The following is a 27,742-nucleotide window of genomic DNA, read 5'->3' as shown; positions in this document are numbered from 1 at the left end:
TAAACAAATAAACGTGAGAGACTATGTAGAGGACCAAAGAAAGTGAAAATAATGCCACCCAGCATCAGGCGTACCCTGTCTCAAGAAGGCATCCAAAGTCAGATTTGACTAAGTTCCATTTCAGTGGAACTGAATTTCCATTTCACGTCCTCTGGATTGAGTCTATTGACTTTCCATTTGTTAATGTCAACAAGATGAATAATGCCCTCAAATCGTTTGTCATCTCATTTTATGTCATTTCAGTAGCACAGAACTACATAACCGCTTAATTATACAAATAGTTCCATGTGATTCATGCAAATAGTCTGGGAAGGAGACGAAAGACACAAGACGTTCAGGGGACAATAGGGCTTTCTGGCTCAGCAGAGACAATATCTGAAGTGCTGCAAGAGCCAGATGCAGCGCGAAAGCTGGAACAGGTTGCCAAACGAGACAGTCCCTTGTCAAGTTGCCTTTTTGATCAGAGTCTGTTGCCTCCTGCTAAGCTACCAGTGAATCCCGACCCTTCGGATTTAATAAACTTAAAAATAGATATATTTAAAGAGCATGAGGTGAAAATTTAGGATTTCACATCAGCCCTCAACTGCATTAAAATCCCAATTTAAAAATATTCCTCAGCTGAGTCAGAGTTGATTCATCAGAAAGGTGAACTCACCTTGGCTGATTTTGATATTGGTGTGTGGGAAAGCCTGGATGATGAGGAACATCCCAGAAAGGATAGCACAGAAATTCCATCCGACCATCACTGCGGACCAGGAATGAGTCTCCCGTCCAAAGCTGCAGAAAGCTGGCTGTGCAATGCCTTTCCTCAACTCCCTTTGTAGTGCCCACTGAAGCTAGTGAAGCAACTGCAAAGAGGCTTTGTCGACAACTCCCTCCCCTGAAAGAACAAACTTTCAACAAGATATGCTGGCCAAACTCCTTGCAGCATAACCCCATCATCACCACTGCACTCTCTCTCTCTCTCTCTCTCTCTCTCACACACACACACACACACACACACACAGGAATCCCAGATAAGGTGAGGCCAAGGAGAAGAAATTTCCATAAGCAACAGAAATTGCTTATACATTCTGAAAGGTGATATTACTGGATTTGAGGGCATACAATCCACCTACCTCTTAGTAGTCGTTTTTCCCTCTTCCTTTTAAGCCTTCTGTCTCAATTGCTTTTCAAAGATCCTTTATCACCGCAGTATGCACCCAACCCACTGTTGGTCTAGGGAACAGCATGTCAAACTGAGGGCTATGGGGCAATTGCACAGCAGGTTTTCAATGCTTTGATAAGGGGTGTTTATATGAAGCCTGCAACACATTCAATGCATATGCTAGGCAGAAGCGGGAATGTGTCTGCTGGCCACACCCCTCCTATGCTCAGATGGGATGTTTTTTACAAGCCCTTAATGGGTTGGCGGTAGGTTACCACTGATATAATTCTGCATCCCGGCCAATTAGGCTGGTGGGCATGGGAGGCAGGGCCTTCTCAGCAGTGGCCCTGTCACTGTGGAATTCCCTTCCTTTAGATCTACATGGCCTCCAGGGTGCAGGCCTTAAAGTGTGCCTTGAAACCCCATATTTTTTCAAACTGCCTTTCTTTAACAGTGTTCTGTGTTGTTGATTCTTGAGAGTCTATACTTTCTTTTCAAGACTGCATTCTTCTAATTTGGTATTTCATCTCAACGTATGCTGCCTTGTAAGAGCTTTGCCCTGAAAGGCAGCCTGTAAATCCTTTAAACAAACAAACAAACACAATAGATTCTGGGACGGGAGAAAGAAAACGAAAAGCTTAGAAAGCATTTAAAAAAAATGGAATTTGTTTGTACTGGGGCGTGCGGCTTAATCATCCAGTTCCTGTTGAAATTCTATTACTTTGATGATAATGATAATGTTGATTATTAATCAAATAGCAAACAAACATGCAGAAGTATTAACAAATATATGTAATACATGTGCTTTTACATGTGTTATGGTGAAGGGTTCCATGTGTAGGCTGTCATCTGATAGTTACATTCGGTGTGCCTTTATTTACAGTTTCAAAATACAGTGATAAATAAAGTCTGCTCTTCATCATTGTGTCTGCTTTGCATCATTGCTCCTCAATACCTTTCATCTTGTTTTATCTTCAGTTGTCCTTCATTATCTTTCCATTTCCCCCTTTTTGTTTCCTTGATGCTCTTTTCATGCGCTCGTTACACTCCAAAACTGGTATATGGATAATTAAGGGACAAGAGGCTCGATGAGGGATGAATCAGAGATACCCACACGATTCAGACCAAATTCTCACTGAGATGGTAAACGTATGTCTGTGTCTAGTGGGAGCCCATGTGACTAAATATTCCTCCATATACAAAGATAGAGTTTCCCCTGCACATAGAAAACTAGCATGTCAAGAAGAAGCTGGGTTAAAAATCCTTCTCCCTGTGATGCTAGTTTTCTATGTGCAGTGATGTATGAATGTATATATGAATTAAAAATAATTTTATCAGCAAGAGCATTCCATCATGGAATCCCTCACATACACAGTCTGAAGTGGCACAGCCTGGACACAGGTCAAACTCAGTGCAAACTAGGCCACAGATGTGCATCAAACAAAAGCCTTTGGATTAGGTCGTTTTGGCTGGGAGGTGCTGCAGATTTTTTCTATAGTTGATGGATCCCAGTATGAGTACATGCCAAGGGCAAGGAAGAATTTACAGCTCCCCCAGGTCTGTCCTTCTCAGCCTTCCGAATGGAATGAGGGAGGATAATATGCTTATGCAGCATCATGGACCTTAAAAAGGAAGAAGGGATCCATCTGCATGCACAGATGCTTTAGGGAGGCGGTCAAGCAACAAGAAAAATCACAAAGTGCCTCATCCCTGCAGGACCGACAAATGTAATCCCATATACTCTCAAGCTCTAACTAAACCTGGGTTTTGGAGCAGGAATGTTTGTTTGTTTGTTTATTTATTTATTACATTTATATCCCACCTTTTTCCCTCTTTGAGGAACCCAAGGTGGCATACATAATCCTCCTCCTCTCCATTTTAGGCTCACAACAACCCTGTAAGGTAGGTGGGGCTGAGAGTCTGTGACTGGCCCAGTCACCCAGTGAGCTTCTGTGGCCAAGTGGGGACTAGAACCCAGGTCTTCCGACGCCCAGTCCAACACTCTCGCCACCACACCACACTGGAACCCCTGTCTCAAGCAGCCTGCCGCCTTAACATGCTTTGGGCAAAAAGGCTGGTGCGTGAAAAGTGCAGGAGGTCAATGGTCCTTAGAAGGGGATTACAGGGCTGGGCCAAAGCTCTTTGAGCCATCAGAGAAGCAGGACCCTGGAAGCCCTCAGGCACCCACGGAGACATAAAGAGAGGAACAGAAGAATTTCAAGGAGCACAGCCACGTTAGCGAATGGGAGCGAGACGATGAAAGGGACAGGGGCTCCTTGAACGGTGGCATGAGTGTTCGTGGTGAACCAGTGGAGGCTGGTGGCACTTGGATAGCTCCTTTGGAGTACTGACTGGTTCTGATTTCAGTTCTGACTGAAATCCGGAGCTGATTCACCACCCCACTGACATCAGAGCCACCAGCCTCCACTGCAGTGATCAGCCTCCCTCCCTCGCCAGGTGGAGTATGGTGGGCTGATAAGCCAGGAGGAGCCTATGGACCTGGGAAGGCCGGCCCAAGAGGCTTTGCTGCCCGGGGCGAAGGACGAAATAGCTATGCTGAAGGAGAGGAGAGGGGAGGGGAGGGGAGGCAGGGTCATTCCACCAGCCCTGCTGAAATACTTCCTGCCCCCTCCTCTGCCCTCCCTGTTTGTTCTTCTTTTTCACTTGCAAGCCTGCAGCCAGGGACCACCTTCTGGACTCCACCACTCCGACTCGTCTTGACTCCTAGGGAAGCTTCTTTCTAAGCTGCTCTAGGAGGCTTTTTGGCTGAGGAGCTGGATAAAAAGACATTAAATAAATGATTAATAAACAATAACATGGCATGTGCACTCCCCTTTCCACCATTCCACATACAGAAAGTGACCTGGTAGCTGAAATTTACTTCGACACTGGCACATAGTATAAGGCAGCTTCCGACATTCCTGCATCAGAGCATTGGTCCGTCTAGCCCAGTATCATCGAAACTGGCTGGCAGTGGCTGTCCCAGATTTCAGGAGGGAATCTTTCTTAGCCCTAACCTGGAGAGGCCGGGGATCAAACCCGGGACCTTCTGCATGCCAAGCAGGAGCTCTGCCACTGAGCTATGGTCCCTCCCTACTAAGTCTGCATCCTCCATGCCTGAAGACAGCAAGTTAGCTTAGGGGTGTAGGGCAGGCTGCATAGCACGTATATCTCTTTCCTTCAGGTCTTCCTTGGCCCCTAGCGTTCTCCACTTGAGGCAGCTGCCTCACTCTGCCTAATGATAGGGTTGGTAAGATACCAACTCAGCCCAGATGAGCCCCAGGTCTGCTTACTTTCAGCAAGGCTGCCGCATCATGCACCTCCAAGACCATGCTTTGGGACCGCATTCACAGCATCTCTTCCAAGTTCACCGAATTTGTTCCCAGATGGCTGACTTTAGACATTGTTCAAAGCAGCCTCCATTCAGTATTGCTGGGTATAGTAAGATGTGTTTCTGTCCGACACCTAGGCTCGCAATGGAACAGCCTCGGTAGTATCAGCTGAAGTCTTTTCCTGTTTTGGCTTGTGGCCAGGGAGAGCTGGTTTCAAAACGCTGCTTAGACTGAAGAGAAAGTGTGGTGTGGCAGGTAGAATGTTGAACTAGGGCTTGCAAGACACAGGTTCAAATCCCTGCTCAGCCATGAAGCTCAGCTTAGGCCGGTCACTTCATCTCAGCTTAACCTACTTCTCAAAAGTACTTGCAAGGATAAAAATGGGGGAGTGAACGATATACACCACCTTCAGCTGCTTGGAGGAAAGGTGGGATAGAGCTTTAATCCAGGGGTGGGCAACTTTTGGCCCTCCAGATGGTGTTGGACTGTAACTCCCATCAGCCCTAGCCAGCACAGCCAAAGGTGAGGGATGATAGGAGTTGCAGTCAAACATCATATGAGGGGGGCACCACCTTGCTATAATCCTACATATTAATAACAAAGGATCTACATGCATGGATCCTTATGTAGTGAAGGTGGACACATCAATGCACAAGACGGAAGTACCAACAGGCTTGAGGAAACCCTGCAGGCATGGCCCCACCCCCAAAAACGCTTTAGGGAGAAAATAAAACCCTAGGAAGGGAACCTCCCCAAATCTAGAGATGTGTGAATCAGCAAAACTCAGATATCTGTGAATCGGCAAAATTCAGGCTTATGAAGGTTCTCCGAATTCCACCTCAAAGCTCATGTCCAACTCATGTCTATATTGGACTGCAAGCACCGGTTTTTTTTCCCTTTTGACATTAAAATGCATGCGTATTTTCACGTGCATTTTTTCAAAATGTATGTATCAATTATGTGCATTTTTGAAATTGACACATTTTTCTGCCACTGATTAAAGCATGTGTGTGCACATTTCTCAAAAGTATGCATTTTTCATGCACATTTTTCAAATGCATTTGTTTTAGTTCCGCCATTTGTGTTGCAAGGTCAGAAATGTATGGCTGGAGAACGCAAATTGCATTTGTGTCTGCGTCTGGTTCCGGGAGGGTAAATTCCAGTCAAAATCAAAGTGAAACAAATTTCTCATACATCCCTAATGTCAGGAGTGCCCTAGCTGCCTCTTGCAGTCCCCTCCAATAGCCAACTCAGGACACAGACGACGAGGATTCTTTCCAAGGCTTTATTCCTTTATTACTCTTGCAGATACTAAACACTAGCGACTAAGCAAGGAACAGCACTGGGGCAAGATAGCAGAGTAGCCTAAGCTCCAGGTAAGGCAGTTCGTCCCCATTTGAAGGAGAACCGCGGGAAGACTCTGGACTTATGGGCTATGGAGAAGTCCTCCCTCTTTCCCTTGGGTCCTCGGGACGCAACCGTTGTTTGAGCGCCAAACAAGCGGAGCGCCTCCTTTCGGCGCCCTCCATCTGTCGTTGCTCCCTGAGTCTGCGCAGAGCGTCCAGCAAGCCCCCCTCCAGCGCTCCCTCACTGCCAGGGTCACTATCTCTCCCAGGAATGCTGGCAGGAGGAATCTCTGCCAGCTGCTGTGCTTGTGAGAGATGAGCGAGCTCCTCTCCTATGGATTGCTGTTCCTCCTCAGAATCAGAACTGCCCTGGGGCTCTATGGGCTCAGTTTCCACCCTGACACCTAATCACGCAGGACTGAGCATACTCAGTGGGCACAGAATTCTGGCTGAATGTTGGGAGAGGGATAGAAACTGGGGGAGGGTGGGTGTAATGGAATATCCTGCAAAAGGGCATAGCTGGCTGGAGCCTTGAACCAGAGTACTCCACATTGGAACACTTTTATTGCATGTCCCTCAATAGATGATGATGATGCTCACCAGGTAGCCCTGGGTAATTCACTGTTGAATCTACCTCAGAGGTTTGCTGTGAGGGTATCAAAATGTAGATCATCATTCTTTAGGGAGGTTGTATAAAAAGAACATCACTTCATTCTTATTTGACACAAATAAACATATCTTTATTTTTCCATAAATATACCTCCTTACGACAGTATGTTGTGTGTGTGGGAAATGTACAGAAGCATCCAGCAGAACTGATCGATTTGGATGGCCGCTGGGTTTATTTGCCACTTTGGAAAAATACTATGGTTTTAAAATACATCGAAGATGCAACTGTTCTTCATCAGTCATGAGAAGGCCCCCCAAAAGCTCCGTTGTGCCCATTTACATGAACATTTCTACATGGTGAAATCAGCCTGCATTGTCTTTTAGGGTGGATTTTGGTGTGCGGACCTTGCATGGGGTGTGAATGCCTCTGCAAATGCTCAGATTGCAACTCCGCCGTGCCTTGGTTCAGCCCCCTTCTCAAGAAAAGTTTTATTATTTATATCAAACTGAACAACCACAGGAACTGAATTTTTACACATTCACAGGACATCTTATAAGAACTGAGCTTACCATTTTTATTTTAAAAAATCTCTTTCTGGGCTCTCTTTATAATGTTCTTAAAACAGCATGCAACTGAAGATTATTCTTGTTTGAGAACATAACAAAAATACTCCATTTCTGAAGGGGAAAAGAGAGAGAGAATCAGAGAGACTCTCCAGTTGCCTTCTTTTCTTAACCAGTAGCACCATCAGAGAAAGACTTTGGGGCAGAGGTCTGGGCCCCCACAAAGCAGAATGAGTAGGAGGGTCCCAGAAATGCAGCAGACCACATTTTGAAGTAAGTGAAGCAATGCACATTGCCATCAAAAGCTCCTCCCCATAAGACCATAAAGTCCAGAGTAGGGCCCCTGTAGGACTGACAGGTGGGGAGTCTAAAATTACCCACCTGCATCACTGTCCTTAACTCTGATATTGGTTAGTTTCATCATAACTACCACGCCTCAAACATGTAATAACCATTCAGACATTGGTAGTCTCCTCAGTGTTTCCCTACTTAAAATTTACTGCCATCCTGGCTGCTGTCAAGGACTGTATAAGCATTTCCAAAACCTTCAACCCAACAACAAGACTATTACTAACAGGTTTCAAGGTAGCATAGAACCCTGTTAGGTCTTTAATGGAGTCCCAAACCAATATCCAGAAGGAACAATCTTAGAATGATGCTAATAAATGTGAAGCAAACCCCACCGGTATTTGTCACACCTCCAGCAGATCCCATAAACCAGGGGGCCATAATCCACATTCAGCCAAGAGCCGAATTCCATTTCAAAGAAGCTCTGGGGAGCCACATTCCAGTGGTAGGTGGAGCCAAAGGCAAAAGGAACAGGGCTACCAAAAATTCCAGCTTCTTGTAGTTTAAAGCTCTAACTAGAGATGTCAGAGAAATCCATAATAGATTCAAATGAGTTTGAATTTCTATTAATTTAACCCACGGATTCCACAGCGGACTGGATTTTTCCAAGTTGTGCAGATTCCACAGACTTCCGGACCTTAAAAAAACCCCAAACTGGGGGGGATTTGCGCAAATTCACACTTGCGCGAATGCAACTGCACTAGCAGCATGAAGTTCTCATATATCCCTAAAAAAAATCCAATTCTGTCACTGAGCAGACGGCAGAAGAAAATATACTTGACAATCCACAACAAAGAGATGGAATGGATTTAACAAAATCCATACATCCCTAGCTCTAACTGCCAGAAACTAAACCCTTGGAGAGGCATTTAGAATGGGAAAAAAACACAAAAGCCAGGAAGCCACCCAATGATTGGCAGCCAGGGAAAGGGGGATGTCCACCTGGGGAACCCCAGATGGCCAAATTGGGATCCCAAACAGACCAGATTTGGTTCAACACCCCTACATTAAATGTTGCATACATTCAGCTCAGCTCAGCTAGGATGAGATACCATCTATACAGGATCTTACAGCATTCAAGCCACTTTTCAACATCTTTTCCTTATGCGGAGAGTCAAAAGCCAGTCATTTGCTGAAGTATATGTAAGAACAGTTCAACATATTGAAATTCAAAGGCAGAGGGGGAAGTCAACTCATATTGACTTTCACATGTAAAGAAAACTCACATGGCCTCAGCCCCAGAATGAACGTTACCCCCACAGTTCTAAAAACAGAGTCTTTGACACAAGAGCTCCCCCCTCCTAAATCTTCATATTCCTTTGCTTTCCAATGCGATCATGGTCTTTAAAGGTCATGTGTCCCATTCTAGTAATATGCTGTGGATATGTGGGCTCCAAGGAGTTCCTCCATCCATGGAAACAAATGATGCAGCTCACACATACCAGGGCCACCATGTCACATATGGAGCTCAGGAGTTGGTCTGCAACCCATAACCTCTCTCCTTGGAAAAGGAGCTAGGATGGCTTTCATAGGGCTACTCAAGGGGTAAGTGACTCGCAGATCGCAGCTTTTAACAGCGGTGTCCCAGACCTGCTGCTTCAGTGGCCTGACGTTTGATAAAAAGTGTTAACATGTGAGAGCACATGGGAAGGAGACGATTGCCTCCATCGCGCTCTACCCAGGCACACAATTCCAGACAGATAAGCACATGTTATATTCATTAAGCTCATACAAAGGACAAGAGACTGAATTTAGACATGATCGATTGCACCGTACACTCTACTGCTAAAATAACGTCCTAGGTTCTAGCCTATATTACCACACATTCACCAAACAGAGAACACATGGGGGGACTTGACATCTTCAGACACAATGGCTCACAGACACGTACAGTTAAGGTGTAGTAGAGATGACTGAAAGGTTTCCAGGCAGCTCAGCATTTTCACTGCTAACCCATCTGTGACCAGTTCTAGGCTATAATGTGGCAGGTAACAAAGGGGTTCTGAAATGTAGCAATGGGCAACCTTGGGAACAGTTCCCACCATCCTACAATGGCAACGGGAGGACCGTTGGCGCAGATGCAACGGCAGGATGCCCTGCAGGCCCAGATGGTCAGCGATCCTGAGAAAATAAACAATGGGATGCATGAGTAAAAGATGGCCGAGGCACGGAGGGTAAATGCAACCATGTCGTCACCGGCAGTCGTAACCGTCGCCGTCAGTTCCATGGTGGTGATGCGCAAAGTTGTGTGGGGGGACAGGTCTCATGTGTATCTCTGCTGGGTAGTTTGTTGGCAGCGCTGGCGCCCTCACGTCACCTCCAGGGAAGCCGGTGAGACGCGGTCACATTCGGCCCGTGAGCGGAGGCTGTGCCACTGCTCCACGGCGGTGCGGTGGGAGTTGAGCATCCGGCGCCAGTGCTTCGACTCTGGGGAGCCCGTGGAGTACTGGCCGATCACGATTCTCCCAATGAAGTCGTTGCTGCTTTTGACGTTATGGCCATAGACTGAAGACAAGAAAAGGAAGGGGGAGAGGGTTAAAAAAACAATTTATGAAAAGACGGGATATTTAATACCGATGGACCCATTGTGTGTGTTACTTGGCTGTCTTAGGGTGCAATTCTATTCAGACAGGTGGCCGCCTCTGAACTTGGAGGCAACCGCCTATGCAATGCAGGGCAGGAGAAGCACAGAGGGGGTCGTTCCCTCTGCGCTTCTCCTGTCCTACATTTGCGGGTTGTGGCTGTCTAGCTCTGGGAGGGCGGAGCCGGGAGGAGGCTGCTGTACGACACATTGGATGTGTCATACAGGCATTTCCACCCTCCCCACCCTGGAACGCCCCCAGACATGCCCCCTTTCAGCCGCTCCGCACTCCTCTTGCAAGCATGGAGTATGGGGCTGTTCCACACTGCCTCCAAGGCAGTGCAGAAGTCGGGGGAGGTCAGTTCCCAGAAAACCAGATATCCTATGGTTGTCTAGCCGTTGCCTAGCAGCCATAGGATTGCTCCCTTAAACACTTAAATTTAACCTGCGACTTGGAGATTATTGTTAACCTTTTAACAGTTCGTAAAATACTGATAGCTGCTTCCTGGAAGAAGATCAAGATTCCATCTAATGAAGATTGGTTCCAGAAGGTCTGGGACACGGTCTACATGATAAAATTGACTTATTTAAGAAGATATAAAGAACAAGGTTTTGTAAACAAGTTTATTCAGAATTGGTCACTTTTTGTAATGTACTGGAATTCTAAGTTCATGGATGGTTTGAGTCCTTATGTTATGTTTGAAATGTTGTAACCGTCTCTTTTTTTCTTCTTTTCTGTTATATCTTGTGATTTGTGAAAATAAAATAACATGCCAAAAAAAAGTCTGAAAGCAGGGGGAACAGCACAAAGCCAAATCGAAGTCAGAGGTCTGCCCTGAATTCCAAAGAGGTTTTCTTGCTGTTTCAAAGGAAGCAGGGACTGCTAGTTGAACTGGACAGAACTGGCATATCCACAGAAATCACACCAGAGAAACCAGATGCTTACTTTTTAAGTCAACAGATTCATACCAAGATCAACCTTACAGTAATCTTAATCCGGTACCAGAGAATGCTGTAGCAAAACAAGGAAAATCTAAGTATAGCATAGGCTTTAAAGAGAGATAATATTGTCTTCTCAAGGCAATGCTATGGAATAAATGTGTTAAGGGCTATTCAGTGCCAGCTCCAAATAACGGAGGGCCCTTCCTTCCAACCACCAATTGTTTGCTGGCTTCCTGTCTTTTGTGCAGTGTTCCCCCATTGTAAAAGGCTGAAAGGCCTCTCCTAAGGCTCACTTACCTGCAGTAAGAGCTTTACGCTAAAATATGCTGGTACTTTAGTGTAAATACTGGTATTCTGGCCTCACCTCCTTTGCCTTTGGCCCCAGCCACCACTGGAATGCGACCTCTGAGAACCTCTCTGAAGTGGAATTTGGCCCTTGGCCAGAAAGAGGTTCTGTACCCCCTTGTCACATGCCTTCATCCTCCCCCTTCGCAATCAACACTCTCCAGGAAACAAGGCTTCAGGCTAACTCTACTTTATTAGTAAATGACCAGCTTCTTACAAATGCAGATTCTAGGAAACTCTGTCTTCATTGAACCAGCTAATCCACACATCTACAAATATCAACAGAGGAAGCAAAGTGGAAGTTAGAGAAGTTGCCAGCAGTCTGGGCAAGAACTTCTTGGCCAGACTAGTTTCACAGGGATGCTCCTCCCTTAGGGTGGCTCCCTCCAACATTGGCTTTCACGAGTGGCAACCTAGCAGAGCGTCTGAGCCCTGCCCCTAACTTTTCCCACTTCACTCTGCGACGAACCTTAGCACCTCTCAAGACACACCCCTCACCCCCCTCCTCCTCTCCCTCCGAAATTTGAGTTCTCCTGGTGGAGGAATGGGGGAGCCATTCAGCCTGGGCCATCTGTGTGTCAAGGTCTTGGGAAGAAAGTCTCGCCATATCTGCACTCACTAGGGAGGGTGCCTTCCTCTGCTCTTGCTGTTCGCATTCTGATTCTGAATCTGAGCTGCCAGACATCTCCACACATTCAGATTCATTCCTGACATCCCTGCCTTAAAGGACCCATGCATTTGCTTGAAGCCTTATAGTTGCAGGCCCCCAGCGTCTCTGGCCGGTATAGCTGGGTGCTCATGATTTCAAGGGGCTCTGGATGACAGCTGGGTGGGGGGAGGCTTCTAGTCCAGAAGTGCCATCCCCCGTCTCCTCCAGCCTATTCCTCCCTGAATTGGGGCCCCTGGTTCAGCTCAACAATGCAAATCCTCCATGACTGTCCCAGTACCCAGGCCAGTGTTTTGGGTCCAGACACAGGGTCATCTCTTCCTCCTCCTGCAGTCTGTGTTTGATTCAATGACAGGGGCCATCAGATCAGTCACAGTCAAGCAACATCCATGCCAAAAACAGCAAGGCTGCCATGCAAATAAATGAGTAATTCTCTCCCATAATGATGCAAGGTGTACAATCCGTCTATTTGAAATAGGTAAGTGTGGCAAGAGAAATCCAAAACAGCATCAGTGGTGTGTGTGTGTGTGTGTGTGATTCTTTTTCTTTTCTGAAGAGCAAATGCTATTCCTAAAATCCTTCGTTTCCCCAATTTCTGCCAAGAGATGAGTCATTTGAGTGATAATTATCACCACTCTTGATCTACAGAATACCATCAGGCGCAAAGCGGACTGTGCACGACTACGACTACAAAGCATTCATTTTTTATCATTATTGTTCAATGTGCTATTTTTTAAAAAACCTTCTAGCAAAATATAACCACACAGTCCTATTAACACACACACACACACACACACGTGTAGCCAGTACTGCTAGAAATGTTACTCCACCATCTACAAGAAAGTCTCCCTTAGGATGGAAACGATGAGGTTTGGAGAAGCAAAACATTGTGTAGGAGGTAACTGGAAGGACATTGGATGAATTCCTTTGGGGCATTAACAGCAACAACACCACCAAAGGTTTTTGCTTTCTTAAATAATTTCCAGGCTACAGCCTTCTAATCGCTTGTTCTTAACTCATCCCGTTGAAGCCAAGGGAGCTACTGTGGACTGCATGCTTTTGGGAATGCACTGTCATCATTCCCTCTCTTTCTGATGTTCAGTCTGTGAGTGCCGATGCATATGTAGCGAAAATGACATCACCCACACACAAGGAGCGGGTCAGCAGGCTTAGGGGAACCAAACAGTTTGCAGAAAGAGAAAAAAAAAACCTTTAGGGGGGAAAACCTTAAAGGGGAGGAGTGGGAATGCTCCAAAACTGCCCCATGAGGACTGAGCATGCTCAGTAACCATGGAAAGTTGAGTGACTATCAGGGAGGTGGGGAGAGAGATGGCTGGACTCTTGAACAGCCGCATCCCACACTGCAACATTTTGTTGCCCTTCAATTTCCAACTCCCTTTTCCTTCTTTTCTCTTGCAGGTGAACCTCACTGCTCCATTTCCAGGTTCTTGATCGTCTACCAAGGTATCTGAACATTACCATTAGCACTAACCTGCAAAGCAACGGCTTGCAATGGATACCATGACAAACTCCGGTTGCACAGAACCCAGGGGTCGAGGAGGGACTCCGCATGCGAGAGGGGCGGAAGACCACCCATCAGTGGTGCAGCGCATATTCTGCATGCTGAAGATAGCAGAGTCAACCCCCCAACACAGCCTTCCCGAAGCTCAGGTCCTCCAGTGTTGCTGGACTGCAACTCCCGTCATCCCTGACCATCAGTCATGCTGACTGTGGACACTGGGAGCTGTAGTAAAAAAAAAACCTAGAGCCCCACGGTAGGGGAAAGCTGCCCTGACATCTTCAAGTTAAGAGAAATTCAAGCAGCGGCAGTGTGAAAGATGCTTGCTTGAGACCTTCCACCAAATATCGCATCCTTCAGCTGCTGCTCATAGCCCAAGGGTAGACAACATGCTTGGCAGACAGGAGGACCCAGGTTCCATCCCAGGTATCTCCAGTCATGTGTCTGTATCCATCTAAAGATTTTTCTAGGCCACCTTTAACGGTGGAACCATCTGACAGTGGTGTACAAGATAAAAACCACACAAAGTGGAAACAATTGGCTTTTTTAAAAAAAGCATAGATTGCCAGTTAAAATTATTAAAAACTAAACTTAATGATAAAAACCAATGGGTTGGATCTAATGTTGTGTGGGCAAAAGTCTGCTCATGGAGAGCTTCAGCTATTGGGCGGTATAGAAATGAAATTAATACATAAAATGCAATGAGACATCCCTGACCTCTCCTCCCTGCTGAAGCCCCCCCCCCCATGCATCCCCCAAACCTGCTCTGGAAGGGCCCCCAAACCTCTGGAGCAGATTTGGGGCTTGCGCAGGGGTCTATAGGGTAGGAGGAGAAACCTATTCTGCCAAGAGTTTCCCTTCCACTGGTGGAACGACACCATCAGATTCAACCCAATGCCCCCAACTTAAGGGGGAAACAGAGCTTTCCTGAAGACATTAAAGTTCTCCTCATCTTGCATTAGCATCAAAACGGCATCTGCCAAGTTGATCATGGAGGGCACCTGGAGCACGTGCTTGCAGACGGCAAGTGCCGCCTTGCTCCTTGGCAGTGGAGGCAGGTGACTCGGATGTCACGAAGCAGTGAATCCACTCTGGTTTCAATCCAAACCAGTCAGAAGTATAAAAGAGCTATCCAATGTGCTGAATCTATTTTGGGGACAAGGTTCAGCACCTTGGATAGCCCCTTCAGAGTTTTGACTCACCACTGGCTGTGCTGACTGGGGATGATGGGAGCTGTAGGCCAAAACAACACATGGTGCCCATCCCGGATGTAAGGGTTACTCAACAGCATATGTCAGGAGTGGGCAACTGCAGACCTCGGCCTAATTTCTAAAGCTCTCTGAAAGCAATCAACTTCTTCCAAGTGTGATCTGTCTTTGCCCCAGCAGCCCCACTGGGTGGGTGGGAGGAGGAGAGAGAGAGAGGAAGGAGGGAGGGAGGGAAGAGAAAAGGCACAGCAGAAAGAATGACAAAACCAGAAAGAGAAGAGAGGGTGTCCCACTCACTTTGGGCTCTAGCCCTGCCCACCACCAGCCTGTGCCCCCCGAAAGACTGTGCCCAATGGAATAAGAAAAAACAGAAAAAATGGTTCCGCGTTTCTAGCATATGGGAAGCTAACTGAATGCTGAAAGTGGAAATTTCTATTCTTACCAAAAATCCAATCCTTGCCTTAAAACAAAACCAAGAACAATTCAGGTCTCCCCTTTCAATCTAACACTGCACAAATGTGCTTTCTGCACATAAACATCATGACATGTGTTCCCAAAGGTTTTCCTTTCACAGAGAGTGTTTTCCCTTTTACATATTTTAAAAGCCGTTCAATAATTAACTGTCTTTTGCCGACGTGAACTGCTGACACATGGCTTACGAAGATATATAACTTAATCGCTACCCCAAAACACTGATGAAGAGAATGACACAGCGTTGTCCTTGTGGCTTTCCTTGCACTAATAAAATACAGCATTAGGACCTGAGGTACATTTTGGGAAGAAAGCAGAAGACAAGCAAAGTCTACAAGAGTTTACATAGTTGACAGCCGCAGGTGTTTGTCCACCCAAAGACAGGGCTTAGCCTTGGTCTTTTCCCCACCACAGGCAAACACACAAAAGGCAAAGCTGGGGCACACACATGTCAGCCATTTAGGGATGTATGGATTTTGTTAAATCCATTCTATGTTTCGTGGATTGTAAGGCACATTTTGTTCATTGTCCGTTCATTAACGGAATTGGATTTTTTAAACCAGAATTTCATTCTACTTGCACTTATTCGCATTAGCACCAGTGCCCACTTATGCGAATGCACAATATGGCATTAGTTAGTGCGAATTATCATGAATGTGAACTAACCAATGCACATTAGTGCATTTGCAGAAGTGTGCATTAGCGCAAGTAGAATGAAATACTGGTTTAAAAAATCTGATAATGTGAACTAGTGCAAATCCTCCCCCAAAGTGAAAAACCAGTATATAACTCTGCTGAATCTGTATGACTGGAAAAAAAAAAAAAAACGGTCTGCTGCATCATTCACAGGTTGGATTAATAGAAATTCAAACTCATTTGAACCCATTGTGGATTTCTCCAACAGCCCTACAGACATTACCACCTCCTGTAACTTGCCGATGGAGTGTGTAATGGGTGGATGGGGGCTCCAGAGGTCCTCGGGTGGCTGCTTGTGAGCAGGACTTTTCTGTGGTGGCCCCCAAATTGTGTAACATCCCCTGTATAAGGTTTTTTTTTTAATTCTCCCTGGCTTTTTAAACTGCTGCTTGCTTTATTTTTATTCTGTGAATTGCTGCATTTTAACATTACCTCCCCCTTCATGGATCACTGCCTTGTTGTGGCGAAGGGGCTTGCGTAACTCAGTGAAGCCATAAGCTATGCCGTGCAGGGCCACCCAAGACGGACAGGTCATGGCCGAGAGTTCTGACAAAATGTGGTCCACTGGAGAAGGAAATGGCAACCCACTCCAGTATTCTTGCCAAGAAAACCCCATGGAACGTATGACAAGGCTAAAAGAGATGACGCCGGAAGATGAGCCCCTCAGGTCGGAAGGTGTCCAATATGCTACTGGGGAAGAGCAGAGGGTATTTCCAAGTAGCGCCAGAAAGAGTGAAGCGGCTGGGCCAAACCCGAAAGGACACTCAGCTGTGGATGTGTCTGGTGGTGAAAAGAAAATCCAATGCTGTAAAGAACAATATTGTTTAGGAACCTGGAATGTCAGATCAATGAATCAAGGTAAGCTGGAGGTGGTCAAACATGAGATGGCAAGATTGAACATCGACATCTTGGGAATCAGCGAACTCAAATGGACAGGCATGGGCGAATTTAATTCAGGTGACCATCATATCTACTATTGTGGGCAAGAATCCCTTAGAAGAAATGGAGTAGCGCTCATAGTCAACAAAAGGGTGGGAAAAGCAGTACTGGGGTACAATCTTAAAAATGATAGAATGATCTCAGTACGAATCCAAGGCAAACCATTCAACATCACAGGAATTCAAGTCTATGCCCCAACCACTGAGGCCGAAGAAGCTGAGGTTGATCAGTTCTATGAAGACCTACAACACCTTCTAGAACTAACACCAAAAAAAGATGTCCTCTTCATCATAGGGGATTGGAATGCTAAAGTAGGAAGTCAAGAAATCACCGGGATAACAGGCAGGGATGGCCTTGGTGTACAAAATGAAGCAGGACAAAAGCTAATAGAGTTTTGCCAAGAGAACACGCTGATCATAGCAAACACTCTTTTCCAACAGCACAAGAGGCGACTCTACACATGGACGTCACCAGATGGTCAATATCGAAATCAGATTGATTATGTCCTTTGCAGCCAAAGATGGAGAAGCTCCATACAGTCAGTAAAAACAAGACCTGGAGCTGACTGTGGCTCAGATCATGAGCTACTTCTTGCAAAATTTCGGCTTAAATTGAAGAACGTCGGGAAAACCACTAAACCGTTCAGGTATGACCTAAATCATATCCCTTATGAATATACAGTGGAGGTGAGGAATAGATTTCAGGGATTAGACCTGATAGACAGAGTGCCTGAGGAACTCTGGACGGAGGTCCGTAACATTGTTCAGGAGGCAGCAACGAAATCCGTCCCAAAGAAAAAGAAATGCAAGAAAGCCAAGTGGCTGTCTGAGGAGGCTTTACAAGTAGCTGAGGAAAGAAGGGAAGCGAAAAGCAAGGGAGAAAGGGGAAGATATACCCAACTGAATGCAGAGTTCCAGAGAATAGCAAGGAGAGACAAGAAGGCCTTCTTAAATGAACAATGCAAAGAAATCGAGGAAAACAACAGAATGGGAAAGACTAGAGATCTCTTCAAGAAAATTGGAGATCTCAAGGGAACGTTTTGTGCAAAGACGGGCATGATAAAGGACAAAGAAGGCAGGGACCTAGCAGAAGCAGATGAGATTAAGAAGAGGTGGCAAGAATACACAGAAGAACTATACAGGAAAGATCTGAATGTCCCTGATAGCCATGATAGTGTGGTCACTGAACTTGAGCCGGACATCCTAGAGAGTGAAGTCAAGTGGGCCTTAGGAAGCATTAGTAACAACAAAGCTAGCGGAGATGACAGTATTCCAGCCGAGCTATTTAAAATCCTAAAAGATGATGCTGTTAAAGTGCTGCATTCAATATGCCAACAAATCTGGAACACTCAACAGTGGCCACAAGACTGGAAAAGGTCAGTTTACATTCCAATTCCAAAGAAGGGCAACGCCAAAGAGTGTTCAAACTACCGCACAATTGCGCTCATTTCACATGCCAGCAAGGTGATGCTCAAAATCCTACAAGCTAGGCTTCAGCAGTATGCGAACCGAGAACTACCGGAAGTACAAGCTGGGTTTCGAAGAGGCAGAGGAACTAGAGATCAAATCGCCAACATTCGCTGCATCATGGAGAAAGCAAGAGAATTCCAGAAAAATGTCTATTTCTGCTTCATTGACTACGCTAAAGCCTTTGATTGTGTGGATCACAACAAACTGTGGCAAATTCTTAAAGTGATGGGAGTACCAGACCACCTTACCTGTCTCCTGAGAAACCTGTACGAGGGTCAAGAAGCAACAGTAAGAACCAGACATGGAACAACCGATTGGTTCAAAATTGGGAAAGGAGTACGACAAGGCTGCATATTGTCACCCTGCTTATTTAACTTATATGCAGAGTACATCATGAGAAATGCCGGGTTGGATGAATCAGAGGTCGGAATTAAGATTGCCGGGAGAATTATCAACAACCTCCGATATGCAGACGATACCACCCTAATGGCAGAAAGCGAAGAGGATCTCAAGAGCCTCTTGTTGAGGGTGAAAGAGGAGAGTGCAAAAGCTGGTTTGAAACTCAACATTAAAAAAATGAAGATCATGGCATCTGGCCCCATCACTTCCTGGCATATAGAAGGGGAAGAAATGGAAGCAGTGACAGATTTTACTTTCTTGGGCTCCAAGATCACCGCAGATGGTGACTGTAGCCCTGAAATTAAAAGACGCTTGCTCCTTGGGAGGAAAGCTATGGCAAACCTAGACAGCATAGTAAGAAGCAGAGACATCACCTTGCCAAGAAAGGTCCGTCTAATCAAAGCTATGGTTTTCCCAGTAGTAATGTATGGCTGTGAGAGCTGGACTATAAGGAAGGCTGAGCGCCGAAGAATTGATGCTTTCGAACTGTGGTGCTGGAGAAGACTCTTACGAGTCCCCTGGACTGCAAGGAGGTCACATCAGTCCATCCTAAAGGAAATCAACCCTGAGTGCTCATTGGAAGGACAGATACTGAAGCTGAAGCTCCAATATTTTGGCCACCTAATGCGAAGAGGAAACTCTCTGGAAAAGACCCTGATGCTGGGAAAGACTGAAGGCAAAAGGAGAAGGGGACGGCAGAGGATGAGATGGCTAGATAGCATCACGGATGCAATGAATATGAACTTGAGCACACTCCGGGAGAGAGCGCAGGACAGGAAGGCCTGGCGTGCTATGGTCCATGGGGTCACGAAGAGTCGGACACGACTGAACGACTGAACAACAACAACAACAACATTACCTCTGATTTTTTAGATTTATATGTTTTAAATGCAGAATTTTTGTTGCAGCTGTTAAAATAATACTTTTTACTGTGTTTTATTATTGGTTTTTACCATTGGTTGTATTGTTTTTTGCTCTTATTATGTATGTCACCCTGACAGCTTCAACTGTAGGGAGACTCGAACATTGAAGAAATAATAAAAAAAAGAACAGGGGTGTTACAAGCACGTCCCTATTTTTTTTAATCTGTGAAATGTTGTAGGACAAGGTGAGGGCATGAACTAAAACTAGGTGATGAGCAAAACTAAGGATGGGTGAGAAATGACTTCAGTTCGCATTTTAATGCGAACTTACCAAATTCACGACTCCCAAACCGAAACATGAACCAGAACACAGTTTGACAACGAAATCGCCTATTTCCAAAGTTTGCAATGGGGTTTGCAAAACAAACACATACCAAAACCTGTGTATGTTTCAAAAACAAAAAAGGGCAGAAAAAGGCATTTTTTCACACAAAATATGAGGACAATCTTGTATATTTCCCCAAAGGTGCACAAGAATGGTTTATTCTGTATGAGGATAGTGCATACATTTTGCAAAAGTGTGCACAAAAATAGGTACATTCGGGGGAAATGGACACCAAAAATGGGGATTTTTTTTTAAAAAAAAAAATGCGCGCAGATTTTCATGCAGAGGCGGGGGGGGGACCCCCAATCCAACATAGAATTGGGACAGAATAAGCTTAGCATTTTGAACCCTACAGACACAGTGGAACTGAAGAAGTTTTCAAACACACAGCACAGCACAGCAGGAGACAGCAGAAAATAACACAATTTGAAGTTGGGAGGGTCCTTGTAGTTCAACCCCCTGCCAGAGGATGGTATTTACAGGATGGTATTTACAATGCAGGATGCAACTACAACAGCATCTGTGACAGATGGCCGTCCATCTTTGACATAAATGCTTCCAACCCACCACTACCCTAGGCAGTCTTTTCCCATTGTCGAACATCTCCTGCCAGTAGGAAGCTTCTGCTAAGATTAAGCCAAATTCTGCATCCCTGCAATTTCCACCCACTGGTTCTAATCCTGTACTCTGGAGCGACAGAGAACAAGTTTGCTCCTTCTTCTGTGCAACAGCCCTTATTTATTTGTTTCATTTATATTTTGCCTTTTTTTTTCTCCTCCTAGGAGCTAAGGCAGTGTATATGATCCTCCTCCTCTTCATTTTATCCTCACAACAACCCTGTGAGGTAGATGAGGCTGTGAGTCAATGACTGGCCCAAAATCCCCCAGTGAGCTTCATGGCTTACTGGGGATTTGAACTCAGAGCTCCTGAGTCCCAGTCCAACACTCTAAGCACTACACCAAGAATGGCCCTTTAGATATTTGAAACAACTATCATGACTCCTCTTAACCTTCTCCAGGCTAAACATAGCTCTTTCAACTGTTCCTCATTGGAGCTGGGTTTATATAGGAGTAGAAGGGCCTTCAGATAACCGCTTCTGATTTATAGGTCAAAAGCAGCACTTTGAATTGCGCTTGGAAACAATGTAGATCTAGTGCATGGCAGAAATCGAATCTGGACGTCGGTGGGGCATGAATAACATTGGCCAGTTCACATTTTTCCAGGAAGGACTACAACCAGTGCACAACCAAATCTGGTGAAAAGTGCAATGCATCCATAGGCATCGCTTGAATATCTTGACTTTTGTGAATCTTTTTTAAAAAGGAAGAAAATAGATTAGTTTTTTAAAAGTCGTTTTCTACTCTTCACTGCTTGAAAAGATTGAAAATGTGTAATCTTAAGAGGCCCGGAGATCCAAGGGGAAATAAAACAAACCCGAGGCTTATTAAGTTTTAATATATCATGGCTTGATGTACTGAATTTGCAGATGGCTTTGGACTCAGATGACGCATTCACACCACGGTTCTCAAAGGGTTCAGAAATATATTTGGAGCAATTCTGAACTGCACTGTAGCCATGCAAGGAGGTATTGCTATGTTTTATGCTTCTCTCTTCCCTAAATGAGCGGAAGTTCCAGAGCAATTATATAAGAGTAATACTGGAAGCTTGCAGTACAGTTTATTTACAGATGTACAACTGAGCAGGAATTTCAGGGGTGCAGAAACAAGCACACAGCAAGCTCCCAAAACGCAGCGCCTCCGAACTCCAAAGAATGCACTCCAGAAACCTCTCAGCAATCATCATATTCTTCACATTAAAAGTCAAATAAAATTCCTTCCGTTTCCCATGTTCAGGCTGGAGTGCCATTGCTCATGTACCCACCACCCACCAGCAAAAGCGGCCGATCACCTGGTTTGTGGAACTCCAAGGTTCGAAGAAGTACAAAAGAAAAGTACTGGGGGAAAAGCCCTATAAAGGCATGGTGGGGGAGCCCCAAAACAGGTCAATGAAGACTGTGCATGCTCAGGAGCCACGCTGACTGACTGTCGGAGAAAATGGGGTGGGTGGGTTATGGAATGGAATGGAATGCCTGGAATCCTGAACAGCAGCACTCCACGTTGAAAGATTTTCTTGCACATTATACTTGTATAAAAATACTGAGCAAGGTCGTCAAACCTGGTACCTCAGCAATACGAATGGGGGCGGGGCGGGTGGGTCATAATTCTCGCCTTAAATATGAAACGATGACACACAGTGCTGGGCTTCTGATGCTCATCCCATTCGTGAGGGCAGCTTCATGGGGGGGTGGGGGGGCAAGGCGGCTACTCTAAGATCTCGCCACTGCAGCATTTTCCAAACAGGTGCTGCTTACCAATAAATACCTGGAAATAGCTTACAGGGATATCTTACTTTTGTTCTTTAAAAAGGATTGTCTTGTCAGTGGACGATAAATGTCGGATCCTGCAATCAAACAGCAACCCCTGTTCTTGGCGTACAGCCTGACATTACCTGTGCCAGTGGAGAGGAAGCATTTTTAGATCCCCCCCCCCCAATAGTATGTTCATATTGCAGTTGGCAACATTACCTGTTATTTTGCAAGCAGAGAACTACATGAAACCCGCTTCTGGTAACCACTGTGTCCTGACCCAAATCCCATCCCATCTGCTTTTAATAAGAAACACTGTTCTATAAACACGAGCGTTGATGGGATAACAAAGATAGCAGGGTGTGCCGTAATGCAACTTTCTTCAACATGGGGGCCACCAGATTCTGGACTTCAGCTCCCATCAGCCCCAGACATCACGGCCAACAGTCAGGTATGCTGGGAGTTGCAGAGCAAAACATCCAGAGGATACCGATTGGGGAAAGACTGCCATCGTGTGCAAGAAAAGCCATTTGTCCATGCAGATAAATCCAACAGTTCTTGGAACATGTTGTCAGGTCCCCAGCGGGGTCAGAGGTTGGGGCATCGGCAGCTGCCTTACACTGAGTCAGATCGCTGGTCTATCTAGCCCACTACTGTTGACACTGGCTGGCAGCAGAGGCTCTCCAGGGTTTCAGGCAAAATCTTCCAGCTCTACCTGGAGATGCTGGGGATCGAACCTGGGACCTTCCGCATGCAAAGCAGGTGCTCTACTGCTGAGCTGTTGACATCACCCAGACGAGCTGGTGGTCAGCTTCCAGAGAAGGCAGGCAAGGATCTCAAGGGTCAGAGGCAGGTGACCTGGTCTAGAGCAGGCTGGGGCCAGGGCAGGTAGACAAGAGGGCAAGGCACAGGGATCAATAGATTATGTTCAGACTTGGTAGCCAACCACGATTTCCCCTAGACAGCAGGACCGCAGTAAAAGTGCTCCTGAGCACATGGAGAGTGTCTTCCCCTTTCCTCTGAGCAAGGACAGCTTGTCAGGCACAGAATTAAGGAGAAGGGCTTAGAGGACAGATGGATATTGCTCCCCCCACAAGTCCAAGGCCCCGCTTTTCTCTTCTGGCAAACTCAGCACTCCCCGTATCTCCCTAGCAAGGATTCTATATCTGCCTAAGGGGCACAGGTTCCATCTCCTCAAAGATCCGGTCCTGGTTTTCCCATTCCTGACTCCCATCCAGCAGCAATCCACAATTAAAATAGTCCCCTGCCCTGCCTCCCACTCCAGGCATGCACAACTTCCCAACTGCATTGCAAAAGGTAGGCCCTTGATTCTGTGCACTCCCTCCCACAACGAAAAGCTTCATTTGTACCGGCACATGGCCTAGCCACAATCTCTTTCCAGCACCAGGCTTAAAAAGGGCTAGGTGTCCTTTTTGCAGCAGAAGGAATCCACTCTGGGTTTGTCCGGTAGCCTCATTTAGGTGTGCAATCGCCTCCTGCTGCTTCCACTGTTTTGCTAACAGCCTATTCTAGGTCCGTGGAGCCTTTCCCAACCTGGTGCCCTCCAGAGGTGTTGGGACTACAACTCCCATCAACCCCAGCCAACCCCTCTTCTCACGGATCAGTGACTCAGACTGGGAAGCTAAAGCCTAGGAGAGTTCTTATATACGGCCAGCAGGGCCCCTATTGGCTCCCCAGGTCACCTGATCCCTTCTGGGCCTTTTCCCTTTCTAGAATGGTCAGGGAGGGGCCGCTGTGGAGCAGAGAGGCTTAGGTGAGTTAATCCTCCCACCTGTAAACTGTCCCAACGGGTGCAGAGTAAGATGCTGGGGCTGTCACTGTCAGATTACCTGGTTTGAGCCCACTGGCCCTTTCGATGCAGACACGCATACAGAGACATGAGAGACGTCACAGGTGACAAGGACCCAGGGGAGAAGGGCAGGATGCGTTGAGTTTCTCTGCACAGAGAAGGCCGTTGAGACCAGTGCTGGATTTATCAATAGGTAACCTAGGTACCTGCTCAGCCCCTCAAAAGGTTTTGGGGTTCTGAAGCTTTCAAAACCAAACCAGAACAAAAAGTCAATGGGTAGCTGAAGCAATGCCTCTTCATAAAGACAGCTGGTTACGACAGCTGGTAATTTTTCCATGTTGGGTGTGAGAGGGGGAAGAGAAAGGAAGCGGCTTGGGAGGTTTTGATTTTCTCTTGTGCACAGTAAGGCCATCCGACAGATTACAGGAACTATTCCAGCCTTCTGCACCTGATACAGTGTATTCAAGATGGTAGACGCAGCGTTCCAATTAATTATAGCCTTTTCTGCACAGGAACATTTCTGTACATGACGGGCGAGATTCAGATTGCTGATGAGCAACACTTTGGTTCTGAAATGTTTGGAAACAAGCTAATGGATTCAATTTCAGCTCCTCGTCTCAACCATAACATCTGCCTCTACCGTGCAAGAAAATGAAAGTTACATTATCATTTCCCTCCCCCACTTTCGGCTGCTTTTCTATTGAAACACAGAAATGGTACAAAGGAAGAGAGAAAGGGAAAATAGAAAGAAAAGGCGCATCCCCACCCCCATTTCTATAATTGTCCTGTAGGCTCAGTTCGAGCATCACACCCAGCCAGAGTGGCTTTTCTCAGCCAAGTTGGGGAAGGTTGTTTTAACTGAACAGCCGTATTTGAAAATTATTCATATTGAAACACTGGGGTAAAAAAAAAAAAAAAATCTTGGCTTCCCTTCGTAGCCAGCCACAATTTGTTTTTGCCATGGCTCTAAGCCACCCAGAGGCAAGGAACAGCGCCTTCTGACATGACACTGAGCTCAGGGTCGAGCACAAATGTGTACTGATGGAGGTGAACCCCTTCTCAGCTGAGGAGGAGAGGGATGGATGGGTCCCCTCTCCATTGCGTTAAGCTTCAGACACTGAGAAAGCGGCAAGACACCTTGCAGGATTGGCTGGGACCTCCCTCAAGTGCAGCCTTCCTCAAATTTCTGCCCTCCAGATGTTTCAGACTTCAACTATCATTAGCCTCGGGAATGCTGAGAGTCCAAAACATCCGATGCACACCAGGCTGGAGAAGGCTGCTGTACTGTGTGTAGGGATGCCTGTCACTGGGAAATCCAGTAATTCTTTTGACTGGATGGAGTTTTGTGGCAAGTACAACTCGATTTGCATTTGCTAGCCAAGCTGTGGACTTTCCCCCAAACTCTGGGAACTTTTTTGCACTTTTTGTGCAAATTTCTGAGCAATTTGCGCAAATTGTCCAGATATTTACGCAAATCTCAGAACCTGCGGGGGGAAATGAGCAAAATGCCCGGAAAATCTACAAATTGGATTTTCAGCCTGACTCGCTGCAGACTGAATTGAGCACTGCAGCGGGAACTGGAATGAAGACCAGGGGGGGAGAACCTAGGGAAATCCGTCAAAATCCACCCCCCAACGGATTTCTCCAATATCTCTAACTGTGCGTGGCTAGCACCATTTTGGCTGCTGCTCTCAGGGGCCAAATTCAAGTGGTGGAAGGTTCTGAAAGCAAAGGGGTGGGGGCCAAAGACAAAAGGGGTGGAGCCAAGAATACAAAACAACAACAACACCCCACCCAGCTTATTGTAGTTATAGCTCTTACTGACAGTAACTAAGCCTTAGGAGAGGCATTCCAACCTTTCAGAATGGCAGAGAAAATTGCATAAAAGCTGAGAAACTACTAGACTTTCAGTGGTTGAGGGAAATGGAGTGGGCTCAGGGGAACGGGGCATGTTATTGCATTTCTGAGGCCCTGTACAGCATCAGGGAGAGTCCCTGTGGTTAGCCTGGCAACACGGACAGTGTTCATGTTTTTCCAAGCAACAGAAGACAGATAGGGGCTCTCCTTGGTGTTGTGAACTCACCAGGGCTAAAGATGTACTCACCAGGGGCGACTACATTTGTGGATCTTTGCTGAAACATGCTTCCCACAGCTATATTCACGCACACAAAAACTAGGGCATGTAATTTTTAGCCAGTTGGTCACATTCATTTATTTAAAAGATTCCCACAATTAATCTGGAAGCAGATTTCCTGAAAATATTTTATTATTTTAACACAATACCTCTAAAACCTCCAGAAAAACCTCATCTAAAAAGAGGTAGCCCTCTTGATTCTTACATACATCGTTTAAAAAAACAAAATACACCTTTTTCTATAGACCTTTTTCTTTAGGGTTTTCTCACATGCACATTTAAGCAGGTGTCATTGATCAAGAGACTATAAGGCAAATAAATTAACCAACTAAGGGTGTAAACCTGCACATGTTCAGACAGAAAAAAATTGTACAGCTCCCAGCATTCCCCAGCTAGCATTAGTGGCTGGGGAATGCTGGGAGTTGTAGGCCTTTTGTAGGCCTTTTTCTGTTTAAACATGTGCAGGATTGTGACTTCAGTTTTCTTTAATTGTATGTAAAAAAAGGTAAAGGTGTCCCCAACCAGTCGTGTCCGACTCTAGGGTGCGGTGCTCATCCCCGTTTCTAAGCCGAAGAGCCAGCGCTGTCCGAAGATGCTTCCGTGGTCATGTGGCCGGCATGACTGAACACCGAGGTGCACGGAACGCTGTTACCTTTCCCGCCGAGGCGGTACCTATTTATCTACTTGCAATTTCTTGCTTTCGAACTGCTAGGTTGGCAGAAGCTGGGACTGAAGACGGGAGCTCGCTCCGTCACGCAGCACTTGGGTCTCGAACTGCTGTCCTGCCGACCTTGCGGTCTGCAGTTCAGCGTCTTAACCACTAAGCCACCGCGGCCCCTTAATTGTATGACCGGGCTATAAAACCACATCTGAACGAGATGGGCAAACATACCTGTAAAGACTAAGCTGGCATTTTCAAGTTCTTCTTGTGGGACCTTGAAGCTGAAGGACTCGTTGTAGAAGGGATCGATAGTAGCCTTCATGCAAGAGGTCTTCTTGGTCTTGGCCAGTTTTAACCCATGAACAAGCTGGATTTTCACAAAGGGATCTGGATGGGAAACAAGCACAGTTCCAACTTTGCAAGTGAAATTTTGTTCATTGGATTCACAGCTTCTACAAAACAACCTTCATGGTTTGAGGCTAGGATACCTTAAATACTGTCTCCTCTGGGATGTTCCTGCCCTCTCTGAAGACAGAGAGGTTCAAGAGCTGGGCGCGAATACCCTCTTTAAATTCTCCATCCTATTTGTGGGTGGAGAAATTGCAGGCAGGGGAAACATTTCACTGGATTTCTCTGTGGGGAAGGGAATTGCGTCAATACTTTTTCAAAGGTGGGGCTCACCATTAGCAACAGCAGTAGCACAGCTTCTATCTTTCTTTCCCCCCCCCCGCCACAAAAGATGATTTGGGGGGGGGGCTGTGTTGGCAGGTTGACCACCATTTTGCAGCCTCCACAGAGCCCCAGATGTAATGTTGTTCCAGGGCATCGCAGGAGGAAAATGGCAGCCACCACGTCCCTCTCTCCCAAATAATGAAGAATATTCAGACATAATAGAAGTGCCCTTCTATTTCTGGTGGCAAGGGAGGAGTGGAGAAAAAGAAA

The 27,742-nt window shown here is 46.1% G+C and overlaps 1 protein-coding gene across 1 annotated transcript in view; it reads right to left on the bottom strand.

Annotated features, from left to right (window-relative positions):
- Window positions 1-6,546: 6,546 nt before the first annotated feature.
- Window positions 6,547-27,742, bottom strand: part of SYT17 (synaptotagmin 17) — a 62,021-nt gene continuing 40,825 nt past the window's right edge. The window contains exons 7-8 of the mRNA XM_084819201.1: window positions 27,032-27,187; window positions 6,547-9,851 (exon numbers count right to left, since the gene is read on the bottom strand). Of these exons, the coding sequence (XP_084675327.1) occupies window positions 9,655-9,851; window positions 27,032-27,187 (353 nt within the window). The 3' untranslated portion in view covers window positions 6,547-9,654. The remainder of the gene's footprint in view (window positions 9,852-27,031; window positions 27,188-27,742) is intronic.

This window comes from Heloderma suspectum, chromosome 12 (genome assembly GCF_057233095.1).
Source record: "Heloderma suspectum isolate Gila_16-S chromosome 12, 16-S_ref, whole genome shotgun sequence".
NCBI classification, from domain to species: Eukaryota; Metazoa; Chordata; class Lepidosauria; order Squamata; family Helodermatidae; genus Heloderma; species Heloderma suspectum.
The sequence above is the reverse complement of the archived record's forward strand: the minus strand, read 5'-3'. Positions and strand labels throughout refer to the sequence as shown.